The 18,266-nt window shown below is 40.8% G+C and overlaps 1 protein-coding gene and 1 pseudogene across 1 annotated transcript in view; both read right to left on the bottom strand.

Annotated features, from left to right (window-relative positions):
• Nucleotides 1–18,266, bottom strand: part of TANGO6 (transport and golgi organization 6 homolog) — a 182,027-nt gene that overhangs the window by 97,377 nt on the left and 66,384 nt on the right. The window contains exons 13-14 of the mRNA XM_059044805.2: nt 12,791–13,306; nt 10,328–10,385 (exon numbers count right to left, since the gene is read on the bottom strand). Of these exons, the coding sequence (XP_058900788.1) occupies nt 10,328–10,385; nt 12,791–13,306 (574 nt within the window). The remainder of the gene's footprint in view (nt 1–10,327; nt 10,386–12,790; nt 13,307–18,266) is intronic.
• Nucleotides 16,806–17,758, bottom strand: LOC131745256 (non-histone chromosomal protein HMG-14 pseudogene; annotated as a pseudogene).

Raw genomic sequence — 18,266 nt, 5'->3', positions numbered from 1 at the left:
GTTTCATCATCTCCCCAAAGAAACCTCATATCCATTATCAGTCACTCCCCATTCCCTTCTCCTCCCATTCTCTGGGAACCACAAACTTGCGTTCTATCTCTATGGATTTGCCTATTCTGGACATTTCATACAAAATGCAGCCTCTTGTATATGGCTCCTTTCATTTACCGTATTTTGAACGTTCAATCACTTTGTACCATGAATCAGTACTTCATTCTTTTTTTTTAAATAATTTTTTTCTTTTGGCTGTGTTGGGTCTTCATCGTTGTGTGTGGGCTTTCTCTAGTTGCGGCGAGCAGGGCCTACTCATCGTTGCAGTGTGTGGGTTTCTCACTGCAGTGGCTTCTCTTGTTGCAGAGCACGGGCTCTAGGCATGCAGCCTTCAGTAGCTGTGGCACGTGGGCTCAGTAGTTGTGGCTCATGGGCTCTAGAGCGCAGGCTCAGTAGTTGTGGCTCACGGGCTTAGCTGCTCCATGGCGTGTGGGATCTTCCCGGGCCAGGGCTCGAACCTGTGTCCCCTGCATTGGCAGGCGGATTCTTAATCACTGCACCACCAGGGAAGCCCTAAAATTACTTAGTTTAAAATAATACAAATTATGAGGCTGTGTAGAAATGGAACCCTCATACACTGCTGGTAGAAACATAAAATGGTGCAGCTCCTCTGCAAAACAGTCTGGCAGTTCTCAGAAGGTTAAACACAGTTACTGTATGATCCACCAATTCCACTCCTAGATATATACCCAAGAGAAATGAAAACATATATCCACACAAAAGCTTATATGTGAATACTCATAGTAGCATTATTCATAATAGCCAAAAAGTAGTGTCGACTGAAAAAAATGCACAACCTAAAAGTCAAGAATTATGTTTTATTTGCTGAGGAGACTCAGGATGAGAAAGCACAGGATGCTGGCCCCAGATAGTTGAGGTGCATATGAAGGGAATGATTTCAGTGAGCCCAGACTTTTGCATCTTGCTATACATAGAAAAGCACTAAACTCCATAACTTGACATATCTGGTTTTCTTTAATTAACAGTAATCGTCTGATGTTCCAACTACCTGGTCTTTGTTGCAAAAACTCCTATTTATCCTGGCTCTTCCCTTACCTCTTCAGAGCAATCTCTCAGAGTTATCTGATTATTGAAACAATAATGACCAGCAGTGGGAAGGAGGACAGGCAGTGTGAGGTAACATACTTACTCCATTAATGGAAGATGAGTTTCAAAGATACATACAGAGATTGCTTAAAAAATAATACTGTGCTCATTTGCTAAATGAGTAAACCACACACATGTCAAATCAAGCAAACGAGATCAGTATATTATTAAGCTACAGGAAGAGTTCCTTTGTAGTGAAACCATTTCTCATAGACAGGCCTGGCTCTCCTATACCTCAGACCATCTGAAAACTCAGCCCTGTGCCTTGGCAACAGGAACAGCTATTTTAGGATTAATTATTTTTCCCTGTGGTAAGAGCATAGTCTTCAGAGCTGGATAGACTTAAGATTCAAATCATGGTATTGACACTTAGTATCTGTGTCACTTTGGGCCAGTTCCTTAACCTCTTTGAGCCTCAGTTCCCTCACTTGTAAGACAGGGATTAAAATTCCTAACTTGTAGAATTACTATGCCTGGCACACAGTAATAAGTGGTGACTTCTATAATACTTATTTCCATTTCTCTTATATGGCAATTATCCTGGGAAATCTTAGAAAGTGAAAATAACTAAACCTGAAGTAGTCAGTTATCTTTTACTTGCAGGTAAAAGTACTAAATTGCCAAATATTCTGATGTAAATCTGAGTGTATCAATCTTCAAATGATAGAGGAAACCAGTGGAGAGATATTTCAAAAATGAGTTCAGGGGCTTCCCTGGTGGCGCAGTGGTTGAGAGTCCGTCTGCCAATGCAGGCAACACGTGTTCAAGCCCTGGTCCGAGAAGATCCCACATGCCGTGGAGCAACTAGGCCCGTGAACCACAGCTGCTGAGCCTGAGCTCTAGAGCCCGTGAGCCACAACTATTGAGCCTGCGTGCCACAACTGCTGAGGCCCACGCGCCTAGAGCCCGTGCTCCACAAAAAGAGAAGCCACTGCAATGAGAGGCTCATGCACTGCAACCAAGAGTGGACCCCACTTGCCTCAGCTAGAGAAGGTCTGTACGCAGCAACAAAGACCCAACAGAGCCAAAAATAAAAATCAATAAAATAAATTTATTTTTTAAAAAAGAGCTCAGGTAAAACACAAGTATTTTGGGCTTTAAAATACAATCTCTGACTTGGAGAAGGGGAGGAGGAATAATGTATTTCACTTGGGCTGTAGTTAAGATAAGGTATAGTGGACTGGGAATCCCTGAGATATGGGTCTGGTCCCAGATCCACCACTCTCCCAACTTTTATGACTGTAGGCAAGTCAATTCTTCATTTATAAAAAAATTATATCTGCTTTTACTATATTTCAAGATTGTTGACAGAATCAAAGCTTTATAGATGATTAAGCATTATTCACTTTTAATAAATACTGATAATCATAATATGTTTTCTATCTTTAAAAGCACAACAATAGGAGCAAATTCTATCATTAGTTGAAAAGTTCTAGAGTAACCAAGTGTATTGGAGAGGAGGGGACAAGATTTGAAGATCAACAACAAGATTCAAATTACTTGCTATGTAATCTTGGAAAGGGGACTTAACCTATGTAAGTCTCAGAATTTTAGCTATAAAGAGGATATCTCTCATCACACCTAAAAATTAACTCAAAATGGATCACACACTTAAACGTTAAGAGCCAAAACAATAAATCTCTTGGAAAAAAACACAGAAGTAAATCTCCATTATCTTGGGTTAGGCAATGATTTCTTAGAAATGATACCAAAAGTGAAAGTAATAAGAGAGGAAACTGATAAGCTGGACTTTATCGAAAGTAAGAAGTTTAGGGGACTTCCCTGGTGGTCCAGTGGGTGGGACTTGAAGCTCCCAATGGCAGGGGCCTGGGTTCGATCCCTGGTCAGGGAGCTGTATCCTGCATGCAGCCCCAACTGAGAGCCTGCATGCCACAACTCAAGATCCCTCATGATGCAATTAAGACCAGGCACAGCCAAATAAATAATAAATTTTTTAAAAAAAGAAAAAGAAAGTAAGAAGTTTATTGCTTCAAATGACACCATTAGTAAGAGAAAAGACAACCCAATGAATGGCAGAAAATATCTCCAATCTGTATACTTGATAAAGTACATGTTTCCAGAATATATGAATTCTTACAAATAAATAATAAAAAGACAAATAATCCAATTTAAAAATAGGCAAAGGAAAAAAATGGGCAAAGTATCTGAATAGACATCTTTCCAAAGAAGATACAGAAATGCAAAATAGGTTCATGAAAAGATGCTCGGCCTTATCAGTCATTAGAGAAGTGCAAATCAAAATCACAATGAGATACCACTTCACACCTACTAATATGGCTATAATAAAAGGACAGACAATAACAAGTATTGGTCAGGATGTAGAGAAACTGAAACTCTCAAACATTGCTCATGGGAAAGTAAAATGGTGCAACCACTTTGGAAAACAGTTTGACAGTTCCTCAAAGGGTTAAACAGAATTACTATATGACCCACTAATTCCATTCTCTCATGTATACCCAGGAGCAATGAAAACATATGTCCACACAAAAACTTGTACATGAATATTCATTACAGTGTTCCTCATAACAGTTTAAAAGTAAAGACAACTCAAATGTCCATCAACTGATGAATGGATAAACAAAATGTGGTTAATCAATAGTACAATGGAATATTATTCAGCCAATAAAAGGAATGAGGTCCTGATACATGCTACAACATGAATGAACCTCACAAATGTTATGCTAAGTGAAAAGAACCAAACAAAAAAGTCCACACATTCTATATTACAAAAAGTCCAGAATAGGCATATCTATAGAGACAAAAAGTAGATTAGTGGTTCCCAGGGGCAAGGGGGAGTGAGGAATGGGAACTGACTGATAATGGATATAGGGTTTCTTTTTGAGATAAAAAGTTCTAAAATTAGATAGTGGTGATGGTTGCACAAATCTCTAAATATACCAGAAACCAATGAACTGCACATTCTAAATGGGTGAATTTCAGGTGTGTAAATTAAATCTCAAATAAGAAGTTTAAAAAATGGGGATAATGTCTATTTCCCAGAACTACTTCAAGAATTTACTGAGCTAGCATATATGAGAGACATTCGTTAAATGCTCATTTGTTAATTCGGTGGTACAAGGTCTGGACACAAAAGAAATCTTCCCATTTCAAGGACATAAATGGAGATGATAAACTTCACAGGACTACATTCCAAATTTCAATGCCCAATCCAATTAGATGGTCCTTCAAGGGATAGAATTATTTTCAGTTAATGGTTGCCCAACTTAGTTTATTTGAAGTAGAAATCTGAGAACGGATAGGGAGAGCAGTCTCTTGACAAGTTAAGACTTGTAACCCTGCTCAATTTGAAACTCTGTAAAAACAATTTCACCTTGTATCTACTTTTCTCCCTTCCAGGCCTTTTGCCTTCCCTCCCCTTGGCTCTTTTGCCAGAAATGAAAACTCTTCTGGGAAAAGAAAAGGGTAGAAGAGTTAGTGCAATTTGTTCAAGAATGTCAAGATGTCTAGATTCTCTTCACTACACACACTGGCATACTTTCCCCTCCCATGCTTGGCTCAGAGCCTAGGGTTTCTTTCCTTTATTCCACGAGCCTAGTAGTTTCGTCCAAAGATTCTTTTGAAACCGATGGGGATCACTTGGATTCCCGAAATGCATCTATCACTGGTGTTGCTTTCAAAATGTTCTTTAAATAATTAAAAGTGACTGTGAGGACACACAAGCAGATGCACACTAAGATAAGGAACTTGACTATTATATCTTATTTGAAGATCATGTATTTATTTATCACATTCATTACTGAACATCTATTTTAAGACTGAAATGTGAAAAATGCCCCAAACATCAAATATACATTATGGGACTCTTTTTTTTTAATATCTTTATTGGAGTATAACTGCTTTACAATGGTGTGTTAGTTTCTGCTTTATAACAAAGTGAATCAGTTATACATGTACATATGTTCCCATATCTCTTCCCTCTTGTGTCTTCCTCCCTCCCACCCCTCTAGGTGGTCACAAAGCACCTAGCTGATCTCCCTGAGCTATGTGGCTGCTTCCCACTTGTTATCTATTTTACGTTTGGTAGTGTATATATGTCCATGCCACTCTCTCGCTTTGTCACAGCTTACCCTTCCCCCTCCCCACAACCTCAAGTCCTATGGGACTCTTTTAAAAAAATTTTTTTTAATTTATTTATTTATTTTTGGCTGCGTTGGGTCTTTGTTGCTGCACATGGGCTTTCTCTAGTTGCGGAGAGCAGGGGCTACTCTTTGTTGTGGTGCGCGGGTTTCTCATTATGATTGCTTCCCTTGTTGCGGAGCACAGGCTCTACAGTGCAGGGGCTTCAGTAGTTGTGGCACACGGGCTCAGTAGTTGTGGTATGCTGGCTCAGTAGTTGTGGCACATGGGCTCAGTAGCTGTGGCTCGTGGGCTCTAGAGAGCAGGCTCAGCAGTTGTGGTGCACGGGCTTAGTTGCTCCACAGCGTATGGGATCTTCCCAGACTAGGGCTCAAACCCGTGTCCCCTGCACTGGCAGGCGGATTCTTAACCACTGCGCCACCAGGGAAGTCCCCGTTATGGGACTCTTAAGGACATATTTTAAATCCTATTTTGGAGAAGAGAAAGACTGCCACTTTTTATCTTATACACTTTCTTGCCATTTAAATGTTTTTAAAACAATAAGAATATTAACTTATATAATGATGATGATAAAACAATGAGAAAAAGAGTATATAAGAAGTCTAAAAAGGAGAGACACTTAAAGGACACAGTCTAAGATTAAGTGTTCTATTTATAAACTCTGGATTGTAACTGGAACTCAGGAACTTGTATAAAATTCTCTGCCTGAAGAAGCTGCTATTGAGTGTCTGGGAGCAGCTGCTATGAGAACTAAATCAACCATCACTTTCTCAGTAGGACTAAAAAGAGATGCAGTATTTCATAAAATTAAATTTTAACTCATAGGGAATTTAGTTATCAGATTGTTGTGATGTACAGATAATACGTACATCAGACAGTCCTGTATCAGGCATCAATAAATATGTGTTGAATGAATGAGCTTATTTAATTCCCCTCTGTTCTGTGCCTTGACTGCAAACAAAGTTGGTGAGAAATTACAAAAGAGATCCAAAATAACAAATAAAGCAAGCAAAGGATACCTTGTAACTTTTACATGGAAACATTCAGTCAGCCTAGAAGAGTAAGACTTTATACACACACTTACTCATACTCCCCAAAACTAATGCTACTCAAACCACAGCCAAGCCCCCTTGTACTACAAGACATTTACACATGGACTGGTCTTGTCTGACTGTCTGACTGGGCATCCAGAATGGCTGCTCTGGAGTTTTAGGCCTGGGCAAATGAAATGGTCAATGCAGGTGGGAAAATTCAGCTCCTTCTTTTCTTAATGGGAAATTCACCTAAGGCCTTGGCATTTAACTGAATGTTACAAACACCAAAAACATCAATTAATTCAAACTTGTCTGCCATGGGGAACAGAGAACAGAAATTAGACCTCTACCTCCCATGTTCTTGATCCCCAAATTAGCTACTAACTCATTAGCACACCAATTAAAAGTAGTAAAAACAAACACAAAACCAACAGTGGTGATTTTTATAGCAGACCCTAGAGCCTAACGAGCTCAGTGGCTTAGTCAGCTCCGAGGCGTATTCCAAACAGCAACCGTTGCTGTATGAGAATGACACACCACAGCTTCCTGAAAATCTTGTGCAAAAAAAAAAAAAAAATCAATGAGAAACATCTCCTTGACAGTATTACAGTTTCCTGGAAAAAGTACAGAATGACTTGTTTTCTGACTTATTAATTATCAGCATTTTAGGTTCTTGCCTCATTGATTTATTTGATTTCCCTAAGTGCCATTCACTGTCATGTGGCTTCCTGAGCCCCATAGAGCCCTCAGGCTTATCTCAGTTCTTGGTCTGTGACTTCTCAGCTGCCTATAATTACTTTCTCTCTCAACATACTCCACTCTTCTGCTCTGCCTAGCTGTTCTTTCATCTCTGTGACTGGTTATTTTGTCTCCTTTGAAGAATGTCTTCTTGTTTTTTAACTAAGTCATGAAACTCACTGTGAAATTGTTTTGTACTATATAGTAGATGCACAATAAATGTTTGTTGAGTAAAGAATGAATTCCAAGGCTCAGGCCTTCTTGCTGTACCCTTTCCCCTTTGAACTCTCTTAAGTTTCCACTTCCACGTCTGCATAGAGTATACCCAAGCTAGACCAAGAAATAAGTAGCCAGTAAGGAGCTGCACGTGTCTTTGTGCTCACAGAGAACCTTGCCTGAAGGACTGCATTACTGGCTTCAATTCTTCACCCCTCCCTGCATCCATGTCGTTTGCTCCATGAGTTGGCAGTCTGTCCCACTAAAGGGACAGAGTATATTTCTCTATCCCTTGACTTTTGGGTTGGGCCACATGACTTGCTTTAGCCATCAGAATGAGGCAGAAGCGATAGGTTGTCAGTTCCAAGCTTAGGCCCGAAGAGGCCTCTCGAGTTTACTCTTGCTCTCATACACTTCTGCCATCACCACACGAATGCGCCCTGGGAGACCCTGGACCAGGGACAATCAGGAACAGGTGCAGCAGAGCTACTGCAGCCCACCGACCTGCAGGGAGCGGCAGGGTGGCCCAGCCCAGACCAGGTCAGCTGAACCCCATTTGTCTACAGATTCATGAATGATAATAAATGAGTGATAATACATGATAATAAATAAATAATACTGGGTATTGCAGTAATCTATCATGTAGCAGGAACTACCTGACAGAATCGACCTACTCAAGCTTTAGCTCTGAGAAGTTACACATTATCACCAAGCAATCTAACAATAGAAATAGTAGTGATATGATGATGATGATAACATTAAAATCATAATAGCTAACATATCGAACACTTAATATGCACTAAGCACTTTCAAGATATTAACTCATTTACTGTTAGCCCCTTTTATAAACTATTAATGATAGAACAGTTTTAGATTTATGGATTTATTGAGAAGGTGCACAGAGGGTTCCCATATACTGCATACCCAGTTGCCCCTATTATTAAGTTTTACATTAGCCTGGTACATTATCACAATTAATGAACTAATACTGACATTTCATTATCAACTAAAGTCCATAATTTACTCAGATTCTCTTAGTTTTTCCCTAGTGTCCTTTTTCTGTTCCAGGATCCTATCTACCATATTATATTTAATCTCCTTAATCTCTGACAGTTTTATCCCTCTCCTCCTCATTAAATTTTTTTTAAAACATCTTTATTGGAGTATAATTACTTTACATTGTTGTGTTAGTTTCTGCTTTATAACAAAGTGAATCAGCTATACATATACATATATCCCCATATCCCCTCCCTCTTGTGTCTCCTGCCCACCCTCCCTATCCCACCCTTCTAGGTGGTCACAAAGCACCGAGCTGATCTCCCTGTGCTATGCAGCAGCTTCCCACTAGCTATCTGTTTTACATTTGGTAGTGTATATATGTTAATGCCACTCTCTCACTTTGTCCCAGCTTATACTCATTAAATTTTATTATTTTTTTGGTGATAGCTTTATTGAGATACAATTCACATACCATAAAATTCACCAATTTAAAATATACAATTCAATAGTTCCTAGCATACTGACAGAGCTGTACAAACATCACCACAATCAATTTTAGAATGTTTTCATCACCCCACAAGGAAACCCTGTACCCTTTAGCTATCACCTCCCAAACCTTTCCCCTTTCTCCCTAGCCCTAGACAACTACTAATCTACTTTCTGTCTCCATAAATTTATCTATTCTGGACATTTCATATAAAGGAACCATGCAATATGTGGTTTTTTTGTGACTGGCTTCCTTCACCTATAATGTTTTCAAGGTTAATCCATGCTGTAACATGTCTCAGTACTTCATTATTATTTTTGGCTGAATAATATTCCATTGTAAGTATATACCACATTTTGTCTATCCATTCATCAAATGGTGGACATTTGGATTGTTTCTACCTTTTGGCTATTATGAACATTCATGTACAAGTTTTTGTGTCGACATATGTTTTCATTTCTCATGGGTGAATACTTAGAATTGCTGGGTCAAGTGACAACTCTACATTTATCTTTACAAGGAACTGCCAGATTGTTTTCTAAAGCAGCTGTACCATTTTACATTCCTATTTAGCTCCCTTTTTACAGGTAAGAAATTGAAGCCCAGAGGGATTAAGTAATTTGCCAAAGTTCATACAGCTGAGAAGCAGGGGAAGGGGTGGTGCATCCTGGTGATCCATCTCCAGCCCCCAGCCCCCAGCCCCCAGCCCCCGAGGACTACACCACACTGATGGAGCCCAGAGAAACTGAGTTAATTCTGCCTTCTCACAGTGCCTGCTTCTTACCCCTTTTCATGAGGCCTCTCTCTAGATTTGAAATCCACAAATTAATGGAGACAAGAACAACAAAGAATCACAAAAGAGAAATAAAATTATTGCAAAAAATGTTCTGATGACAAAATATTATATATTCTGAGATTCTTTTAGCTTAAAGACAGAGCAGGGCTTCCCTGGTGGCACAGTGGTTAGGAGTCTGCCTGCCGATGCAGGGGACACGGGTTTGTGCCCCGGTCCGGGAAGATCCCACATGTTGCGGAGCAGCTGGGACCGTGTGCCACAACTTCTGAGCCCGTGCTCCCAACGGGAGAGGCCACCACAACGAGAGGCCCGTGGACTGCAATGAAGAGTGGCCCCTGCTCACTTCAACTAGAGAGGGCCCATACACAGCAATGAAGACCCAACACAGCCAAAAATAAATAAATTAATTAAAAAAAAAAAAGACAAAACGAAGGTGCACAGTGACAGTAGTCAGGTTCCTAAAAGGCCAACATAATGAGAACTCATGTGTGAGCCATTCTTTACCTCCTTGAATTAGAGGAAATGGGATTTAATCTATAGAATGATAAGTAAACATTTAAAGGCTTCCTTATCATTATGAGATACTGAAACTCTCTAGGACCCCTTTAGGAACTCTCCAGGATTATTATCATGACTGAAATCAAGTCCTAGCTAGGAGACAGGAAGAAGGACAAAATGTGCAACAGTCCGTGGCTCTAGGAATTTAGAGATTTTGTGCAAACATACATGATATAATCTTTGGTCCACAAACTCAAAGTCCTTTAACCAGGACTAACTTACCCTGAATGGCAGACAGATATATAAAGGTGTCTTCATGCTCCAAGTTCTCCAAGAATATCTGGAACCACAGAACACAGTAGTGATATGATTCACAAACAGCAAGCAAGATTTAAGAGACCCTTAGAGCAGCCTCAAAATATAAATGCTTTTCTTCCTCTTTGTTGTAACGAGATATTGGTCTGACTTTAGAATCTTGTGGGGAAAACAGTATATACGTTTGAAGTCCCATTGTTATAATAGCTAAAAGAGGGTAGCGATTATAGGGGAGATATTTCCTGAAGTTGTTGAGTATACACCAAGAATAGGCATGGAAGCCAAAATCTGGAAGAACAATCCTCAACATTTTTTCCACTACAGTCCACAGTAGATAGCCCATTCTTAGATATGACATGACAGACTACAGGCCCTGACACAGAGAGGCCAGATTTGGGGTTATGTCCAATTAATAGCACTCCTGCTATAATTTGATCCTTTTCTCTTGCACTCAGAAAGCGTATGGAAATACAAGCACAAGACGGAGATATTATTGGCATAACCTTGAATCTGTTCTATTTTTAAAAATCGTTTGCAAATTTCAGCACTTTAACTGACATCAGTAACAAATTACTCTCAACACATCTCATAATTTAGGAACCCACCAGGGCATGTCAACCGCAGTGGGTACTGCTTATCTAGAAGATATGACAGTTGACATGTTAGGCTTAGGCCCTAACACAAGGGCCAGAAGAAGACAGTGGCCATATGCCCATGTCCCTCCTGCTTGGTATCTAGAAGACGGGGGGTGTCTTTCCATATATAGTTATGTGTCCTTTACAGGAACAGCAATTCTTGATATCAACTTGATACTGCTGGTCTCCACATCTGTGGCATGTTAGGGAGAGCCCAAGATTAGTTAAGTTGGGAAGACGGCCAGGTTGGAAGGGGTGGAAATCATGTATGGAGTAAGAGAAGCTTAATCCAGGGCAGTAGCCATGGGAATGAAGAGGAACAGACAGATTTGAAAGACTTCTTGAAAAAAGAATTGACAGGACTTGATGACCAATTATGTATAGCAGATGAAAGTTAAGTTAGCTAAAGAAAACTCCAAAGATGTTCATAGCATTAACCATCTAAATAGGTGTGTGAAGACGTATTTTTAATGATTACTCAAAGGAGATACATAATTTGAGGTTTTCAGCAACATTTCAATGACAGCAAATCCTTGGCACATTTCTGTGCCTCAGTTTTCTCATCTATAAAATGAGGATAATGTTAATATTTTGGTCGTTGCCAGGATGAGAGGTAATGTCTGAAAGGCATAGGGCCTGGCTCAATAAACAGAAGTTATCGTTACACTACTGGTTCTAATACTTTAGTGACTAAAAATAAATGTTTTCCATCAGAATTATAATTCTTAGTCTAATGGCTAGAGTATATGGAAAAGATAATAGTAATAATATACTAATAATACTACTAAACCTTTATTGGGTGCTCATTACGTGCTTGCCACTATAATTCGTGCTTTACATTGATTATTTTATTTACGTATTTATTTGTTTAGGCTGTGCGGTGTGGCTTGCAGGATCTTAGTTCCCTCATCAGAGACTGAACCTGGGGCCCCGGCAGTGAAAGTGCCAAGTTCTAACCATTGGATGCCAGGGAATTCCCAAATTATTTTATTTTAAATCTTTCAACATAAAGTGCGTCCAGTTACAATTATCCTCACTTTACAGATGTAAAAATTGAGGCTCAGAAAGTTTAAGTGACTTTGTCCAAGAAAATGATCTGCGATTTGATCAGTCGTCTTTAGACCCTTGGCTCTTAATCTCTAACCCATACTGAAGTCAGGACAATTTCCACAAAAGGGAAAAGATCCCCAACTAAGCATATACAGTCTCCCACATAAATCCACGATATAAAGAACAGCCTTTTCACTGTGATGGAGGGAAAGTGGGGAGGGGACCCAGTTCTGTCCAAAGCCCTTCCCAGAAAAAACAGGTGGCTTATCTTGGCTGGTCACAGTGTTGAAAGTGGCCTTATCTACCAGAAAAGAAATTTGCTCTGAGAATTTGCTCAGGGTCTTCTTTTATTGGCTCAAACGTTATTAGTTTGTGAAGCCATGTCAAGATCTACTTCCTCCAGACTTCAACTCTCTCCTTCTCCTGACTGTCCACAGGGTTTCTTGCCTATAAAAGTTCTGACACTCTGCTAGTGTTCAATGGAGTCTCATGTGTATCTAAGTCTTTCCTGTGTCTGAGTCTTGCCTCCATAGAACAATTACAATTTCCCCAAGGGTGGCCTAGGACAGTGCTTGATACAAGTCAAGGCTCCTGGAAAGTTGTCTCACTGTGTGTGTGTGTGTGTGTGTGTGTGTGTGTGTGTGTGTGTGTGTGTGTGTGTGTGTGTGTGTGTGTGTGTGTGTGTGTGTGTGCGCGCGCGCGCGCGCACGCGCGCGCATATGCATGTGTGTGGTGTTCTACTCACCTTGAGAAGCTTCTCCTGCATCTCAAGGGCTTTTGGTTCTCTCTGCTCTATCCAGCGAGAAAGAGTTCTCAGGGCAGCAGCCCGTGTTGGAATTTGAGGATCATAAGCTGATAAAAGAGCTTCCTGGAGCTGTTCTGTGGTTATGCTTCCTGATTTCTGGTTTGTAGTGATGCTGGGCTCACGGACTTCCTGAGGAACAAGTGGAGCATTAGGTGTCAGGCTTGTTTGGTTGGATGTGCAATGGCTTCGCTGTTGTTCAAGGTGGTTATAAGACACATTGCTGTATCTTTCATGACTGGTTTGTTGCTGCTCTTCCCTTTTCCTTTCTGGATCCTTTTTGTTCAGGGTACTCTGGGCAGCCACATTGACAGCCTCAGTGGAAAAGGCTCCGTGGGTAGAGATGGTGATGCGGAGATCAACGGCGAGTTCTTGGATGACAGGGTCAGGGTATGTGTTGGAGACCTTCTCCAACAGAGGTAGCAATTGCTTCAGAATGGCAAATTCACTTGACTTCAACTACAAAATGAAATGAAACATGCCAAATCCAAATTAACATAGCAGATGTCAATATGACCTGAAAGAGCAAGGCAACAGATCCTGAGAAAAAGCGGTAGGAACGAAACCGTGTTCCTGGTGTAATCAGAATATAACCTGAGTCTGGTACTCTAATACTATGGTCGAATAATTACAGCTAACATTTATTGAATACTTACCTTGTGCAGGTACTTTTCTAAGTTAAAAAACATATATCAGTAATGCAAATTATTACTCTTTTTTTCCCTCCCCACTCCCCTGCATAATATTAGTCTTAATTTTTACAATCTGATGGGCAAAACATGGCTGCTTATTAGTTTAATTTGCATTAACCAGACTAACAGTGCTGTTAAGCATTCTTCCATGTTTATTAACTGTTTGCATTTCTTCTTCTGTGAATAGCCTGTTTTCATTCTTTGTACTCACTTACATCTTAGACTGTTTGTCTCTTATAGCTGTTCTTACCATAACATATTTTAATACCCAGTCGTATGGTGAAATATTTTATTTAAAAAATTTTTTTTTTGCGGTACGTGGGCCTCTCACTGTTGTGGCCTCCCCTGTTGCGGAGCACAGCCTCCGGACGCGCAGGCTCAGCGGCCATGGCTCAAGAGCCCAGCCGCTCCGCGGCATGTGGGATCTTCCCGCACCGGGACACGGACCCGTGGTCCCCTGAATCGGCAGGAGGATTCTCAACCACTGTGCCACCAGGGAAGCCCTATATTTTGATTTTTGTTGTATTATTGTATTTTTTAATTTCATGTCCCTTTTGCCATAAAAAGATGAGTTCATATTAGCAAAGTACTTAGTGCCTGATACACAGTAAGTGCTATGTGTATGTTTTAAAAATAAACACAATAAACAAAAAATACACATACATATTCTTGGCCCTATGATCTAGTTACTTTTTTTTTTTTTTTTTTTGCGGTATGCGGGCCTCTCACTGTTGTGGCCTCTCCCGTTGCGGGGCACAGGCTCCGGACGCACAGGCCTAGCGGCCATGGCTCACGGGCTTAGTTGCTCCGCGGCATGTGGGATCTTCCCGGACCAGGGCACGAACCCGTGTCTCCTGCATCGGCAGGCGGATTCTCAACCACTGCGCCACCAGGGAAGCCCTAGTTACTATTATTATTTATATTTTAAATGGGGGGAGGGACTTCCGTGGAGGCACAGTGGTTAAGAATCTGCCTGCCAATGCAGAGCACATGGGTTCGATTCCTGGTCCAAGAAGATCCGAAATGCCACGGAGCAACTAAGCCCATGCTCCACAACTACTGAGCCTCCGCTCTAGAGCCTGCAAGCCACAACTGCTGAGGCTACACGCCACAACTACTGAAGCCCACGTGCCTAGAGCCCGTGCTCCACAAGAAGAGAAGTTACTGCCATGAGAAGCCCGTGCACTGCAACAAAGAGTAGACCCTGCTCTCTGCAACTAGAGAAAGCCTGCGTGCAGCAACAAAGACCCAACGCAGGAGAGAGAGAGAGAGAGAGAGAGAGAAAGAGATGGGTAAACAGGGGAGAAACTGAGGCATAGAACAGTTAGGTAACATGTCTAAGGTCACACAACTAGAAGATGGTAAGATGTGAACTCAACAAGTCTGGCTCCTGTAGGGGGCATGCATTCAATCCCTGGTCCGGGAATGAAGATCCACATGCCACACAATGCAGCCAAAAAATAAATTTAAACAGCATAAAAATATATATATTGGGGAATTCCCTGGCAGTCCATAGGACTCTGAACTTCCACTGCTGTGGGCCCAGGTTCAATCCCTGCCCGGGGAACTAAGACCTTGCAAGCCGCATAGTGCATCCAAAAAAAAAAAAAAAAAAAAAGCAAACAAGTCTGGCTATAGAGTCCACACTCTTACCTAAACCTTACACAGTCTCACTTGAATGAATAAAGCTCTTCTTATAAAGTGGCTGGTTAGCATACAAGGGCCTCATAGGTCTGGAAGGGACTGGGATGATAACTGGCAGAAGGGAATTTCTCCTAGAAAATGGGAGTGAAAACGACGTAAGATCTTATTCTCTCCAGAAGCTTTGTTCTAATCATGCCTTACTAGGAAAGGTGTACGAGAGGTCGGTGAAGAAACAAGAATCAGTGCTGATCCTTCTCTGTTTGAGAATACTGGAAAAACTGTCATATGAAGCTTCATGAAGCCTGATCATTTGAAAACCTTGCATGTCTTAAATCCTTTTTAGAACAAGGCAGGGTATTTATTACTTATTCATGTACTTCATTATCCAACCAACGAATCAATTGACCAACTGTTTTCACAGGACCTATATAATATTCTCATGTTATACTTCCACAGAATTGTTACTGTTCATTTTCTCTACCACTTTCCTCCCAAGTAAATAAAAACTTGAGGTATATGTCAGGTTTGTACCTGTAGAATTTCACCATAAAAATATGTCACCTAAGAAAAGGGTAAATTTTATCAAGAATCTATGTGGAACTGGAAAAGACATTTTAGAATAATTATGCAACTGTTATCATTATGCTAGACTTCATTCAATGCCTCTGTAGTATCATGGACCTTTGTTTTTTCTTTAAGCATCTGAAATGGGAATATCTACTTATATCTATAGTGTATGTAAAAAATATGTACATTTTTAATGTATATATGTATATAAAAGTGTATCTATAAAAGTATCTTCTTTTTCATTTCCTTTTTTTTCTTTCATAATTGAGATGTTACTGGTTGTTTTGAGGCTCAGTACACAGACACTTCAATTTGTACACAGTTCTCAACATATGTACCAAAAATCTAAAAATTCATATAGTTGTGATTCTTTTCTGAAGTTATTCCAGTGACTTTCCAGCTTAAAATTTGGAGGCATATTTTCCTTCACAGGGTATCAAGTACCAATATCTTCAAACATTGATATGCTGTTACATCATAAGTCCCACTAATTCACAATTTAATATCATATACACTACATACTCAAATTGTCAGTCGTTCACAGCACATCAACAGTTACTAGAAGAACTGGACTGCCACGACCAAAGATGTTCCAGAGTGCACAAAATTCTGACCAGGAGAGCCAAGATCAAGGGGTGAGTGGTTTGCTTTAGGAAACAATTCTACCAAAAACAACGTGGGAAGAGAAGTAATTTAAAGTGTTTAAGATGCACAACTGACTCCAAACTGCCATTTAGTATGCTTTGTATTATAGGATAGAAAAGCTACCCTCCATCTGTGGAATGTTAAGCTGACACCCAAGACAATCAAAGCCTCCCATATTCAATATCCCACTATTTTCTGGTTGTACCAAAAAATGAACAACCAGAAAATGATTTCACCTCTTAAAGAAAGCATTTACACTTAAATAATGGGATGAGATGGGATTCCCTCCTTTTTATAAATGTTTCTAGAGCTACTAAAAAACTTGCATTTACAAAATAGTTGATAAAAATATTCCTCTGGATTGTACAAGGAGGGAAACAGGGACCACTGACAGGACCAGGTGTGTGATGTTAATCAGACTTGGCTTCTTTCTCTCCTGCTTCCTCAGAAGCTGGGCTCTCCTCGTTTTTAGTTTCTTCATTTTCTGCAGGTAAGTCTTCTTTAGTCTCTTGGTTAGCCACTTCAGCCTGTTTTCCTTCTGCTCCCCTTTTCCCTTTTGTTTGCACTTTTTTGTCTGAAGATTTACCCTTTCCTGCTGCCTTTTTTGGCTTCGTTTCCACTTCTGCAGGAGTCGGTTTAGCTGACAACCTCGCCAATCTCCTCCTGGGCTCCTCCTTCGCCGCCCCCTCAGCTCCTGGGCGTCGTGACGGCGGGGCGGGCGCATGTCGGGTACATGCCCGGTGCCTGTGGGCCGCAGCGCACCTGAGAGCCTTCGCGAAGCTGGGCTGCCCGGCCGCTGCAGCTCCTCCCGCCGCCCCTTCTTTTTCATTTCTGTTACAACAATTTCTTCTTAAAAAGATACAAATAGACCGATGGCGCAGAATAGAGAGCCCAGAGATAGACTTACACAAATATAGTCAACTAATTTATTTTTTTTGAAGGATCTCAAAGATTATTTAGTCTGACCTCAGGACTTCCCTGGTGGCCCAGTGGTTAAGACTTTGCACTCCCAATACAGGGGGCCCAGGTTCCATCCCTGGTCCGGGAACTAGATCCCACATGCATGCTGCATCTAGGAGTTTGCATGCCACAACTAAGGAGCCCACCTGCCGCAACTAAGGAGCCTGTGAGCTACAAATAAGGAGCACAGCTCCTGCAACTAAGGAGCCTGCCTGCCGCAACTACGACCCGGTGCAAATAAATAAATAAATAAAACCTTAAAAAAAAAAAAAAAAAAAAAGTTATTTAGTCTCACCTCACCATTTACAGGCAACCCAGAAAGGGAAACTGTTTAGCTCCAGAAACTGAGAAATGGCAGAACTGGGCATGACCTCCTCTCTTTCCACTGCTCTTTCTCCGACATAGCGAATTTTCCTGATGCCAGACAAGGATGGCATTTCTGCTGATGGTTGTTAGAGCAACCGGTGGACAAAGTTAATTATCCAAGGAAATATTCTTTATAGCAGGCTTTATTCTCCTCTCAGCAAATATTGTGCCCAAATGAGTGTTTTCAAGTTGATGGCCCTTGGCACCCTCTTGCCTTCTAATAATTGCCTTATAAATTAATTCCTTATAAATTGCCTTTTGATGCACTGAGTGCCTGGGTAGACGCTGAGCACTGTGCAGAACTTTGCAACAATGAGACGCAATGCCTAAAACTGCAAAGAAGGACGCTTCAGACTGGTCCCCAGGGGACCTGGATTCCAACTCCCTGATCCTTCCACTAACTCCCTGTGGCACCTTGACAGGGTATTTCCATCCTCTGAACCTCAGTTTTCAAATCTGCAAAATAAGGCTGAACTCCTTCCCAATTTCTGGTCTGTGAGATGAACTGGGATTCTGGAATGACCCCCTGACAAAAACAGGAAGTT

The sequence above is a fragment of the Kogia breviceps genome, chromosome 18 (assembly GCF_026419965.1).
Source record: "Kogia breviceps isolate mKogBre1 chromosome 18, mKogBre1 haplotype 1, whole genome shotgun sequence".
In the NCBI taxonomy this organism is placed as follows: Eukaryota; Metazoa; Chordata; class Mammalia; order Artiodactyla; family Physeteridae; genus Kogia; species Kogia breviceps.
This window is presented reverse-complemented; position numbering and strand designations above follow the sequence as displayed.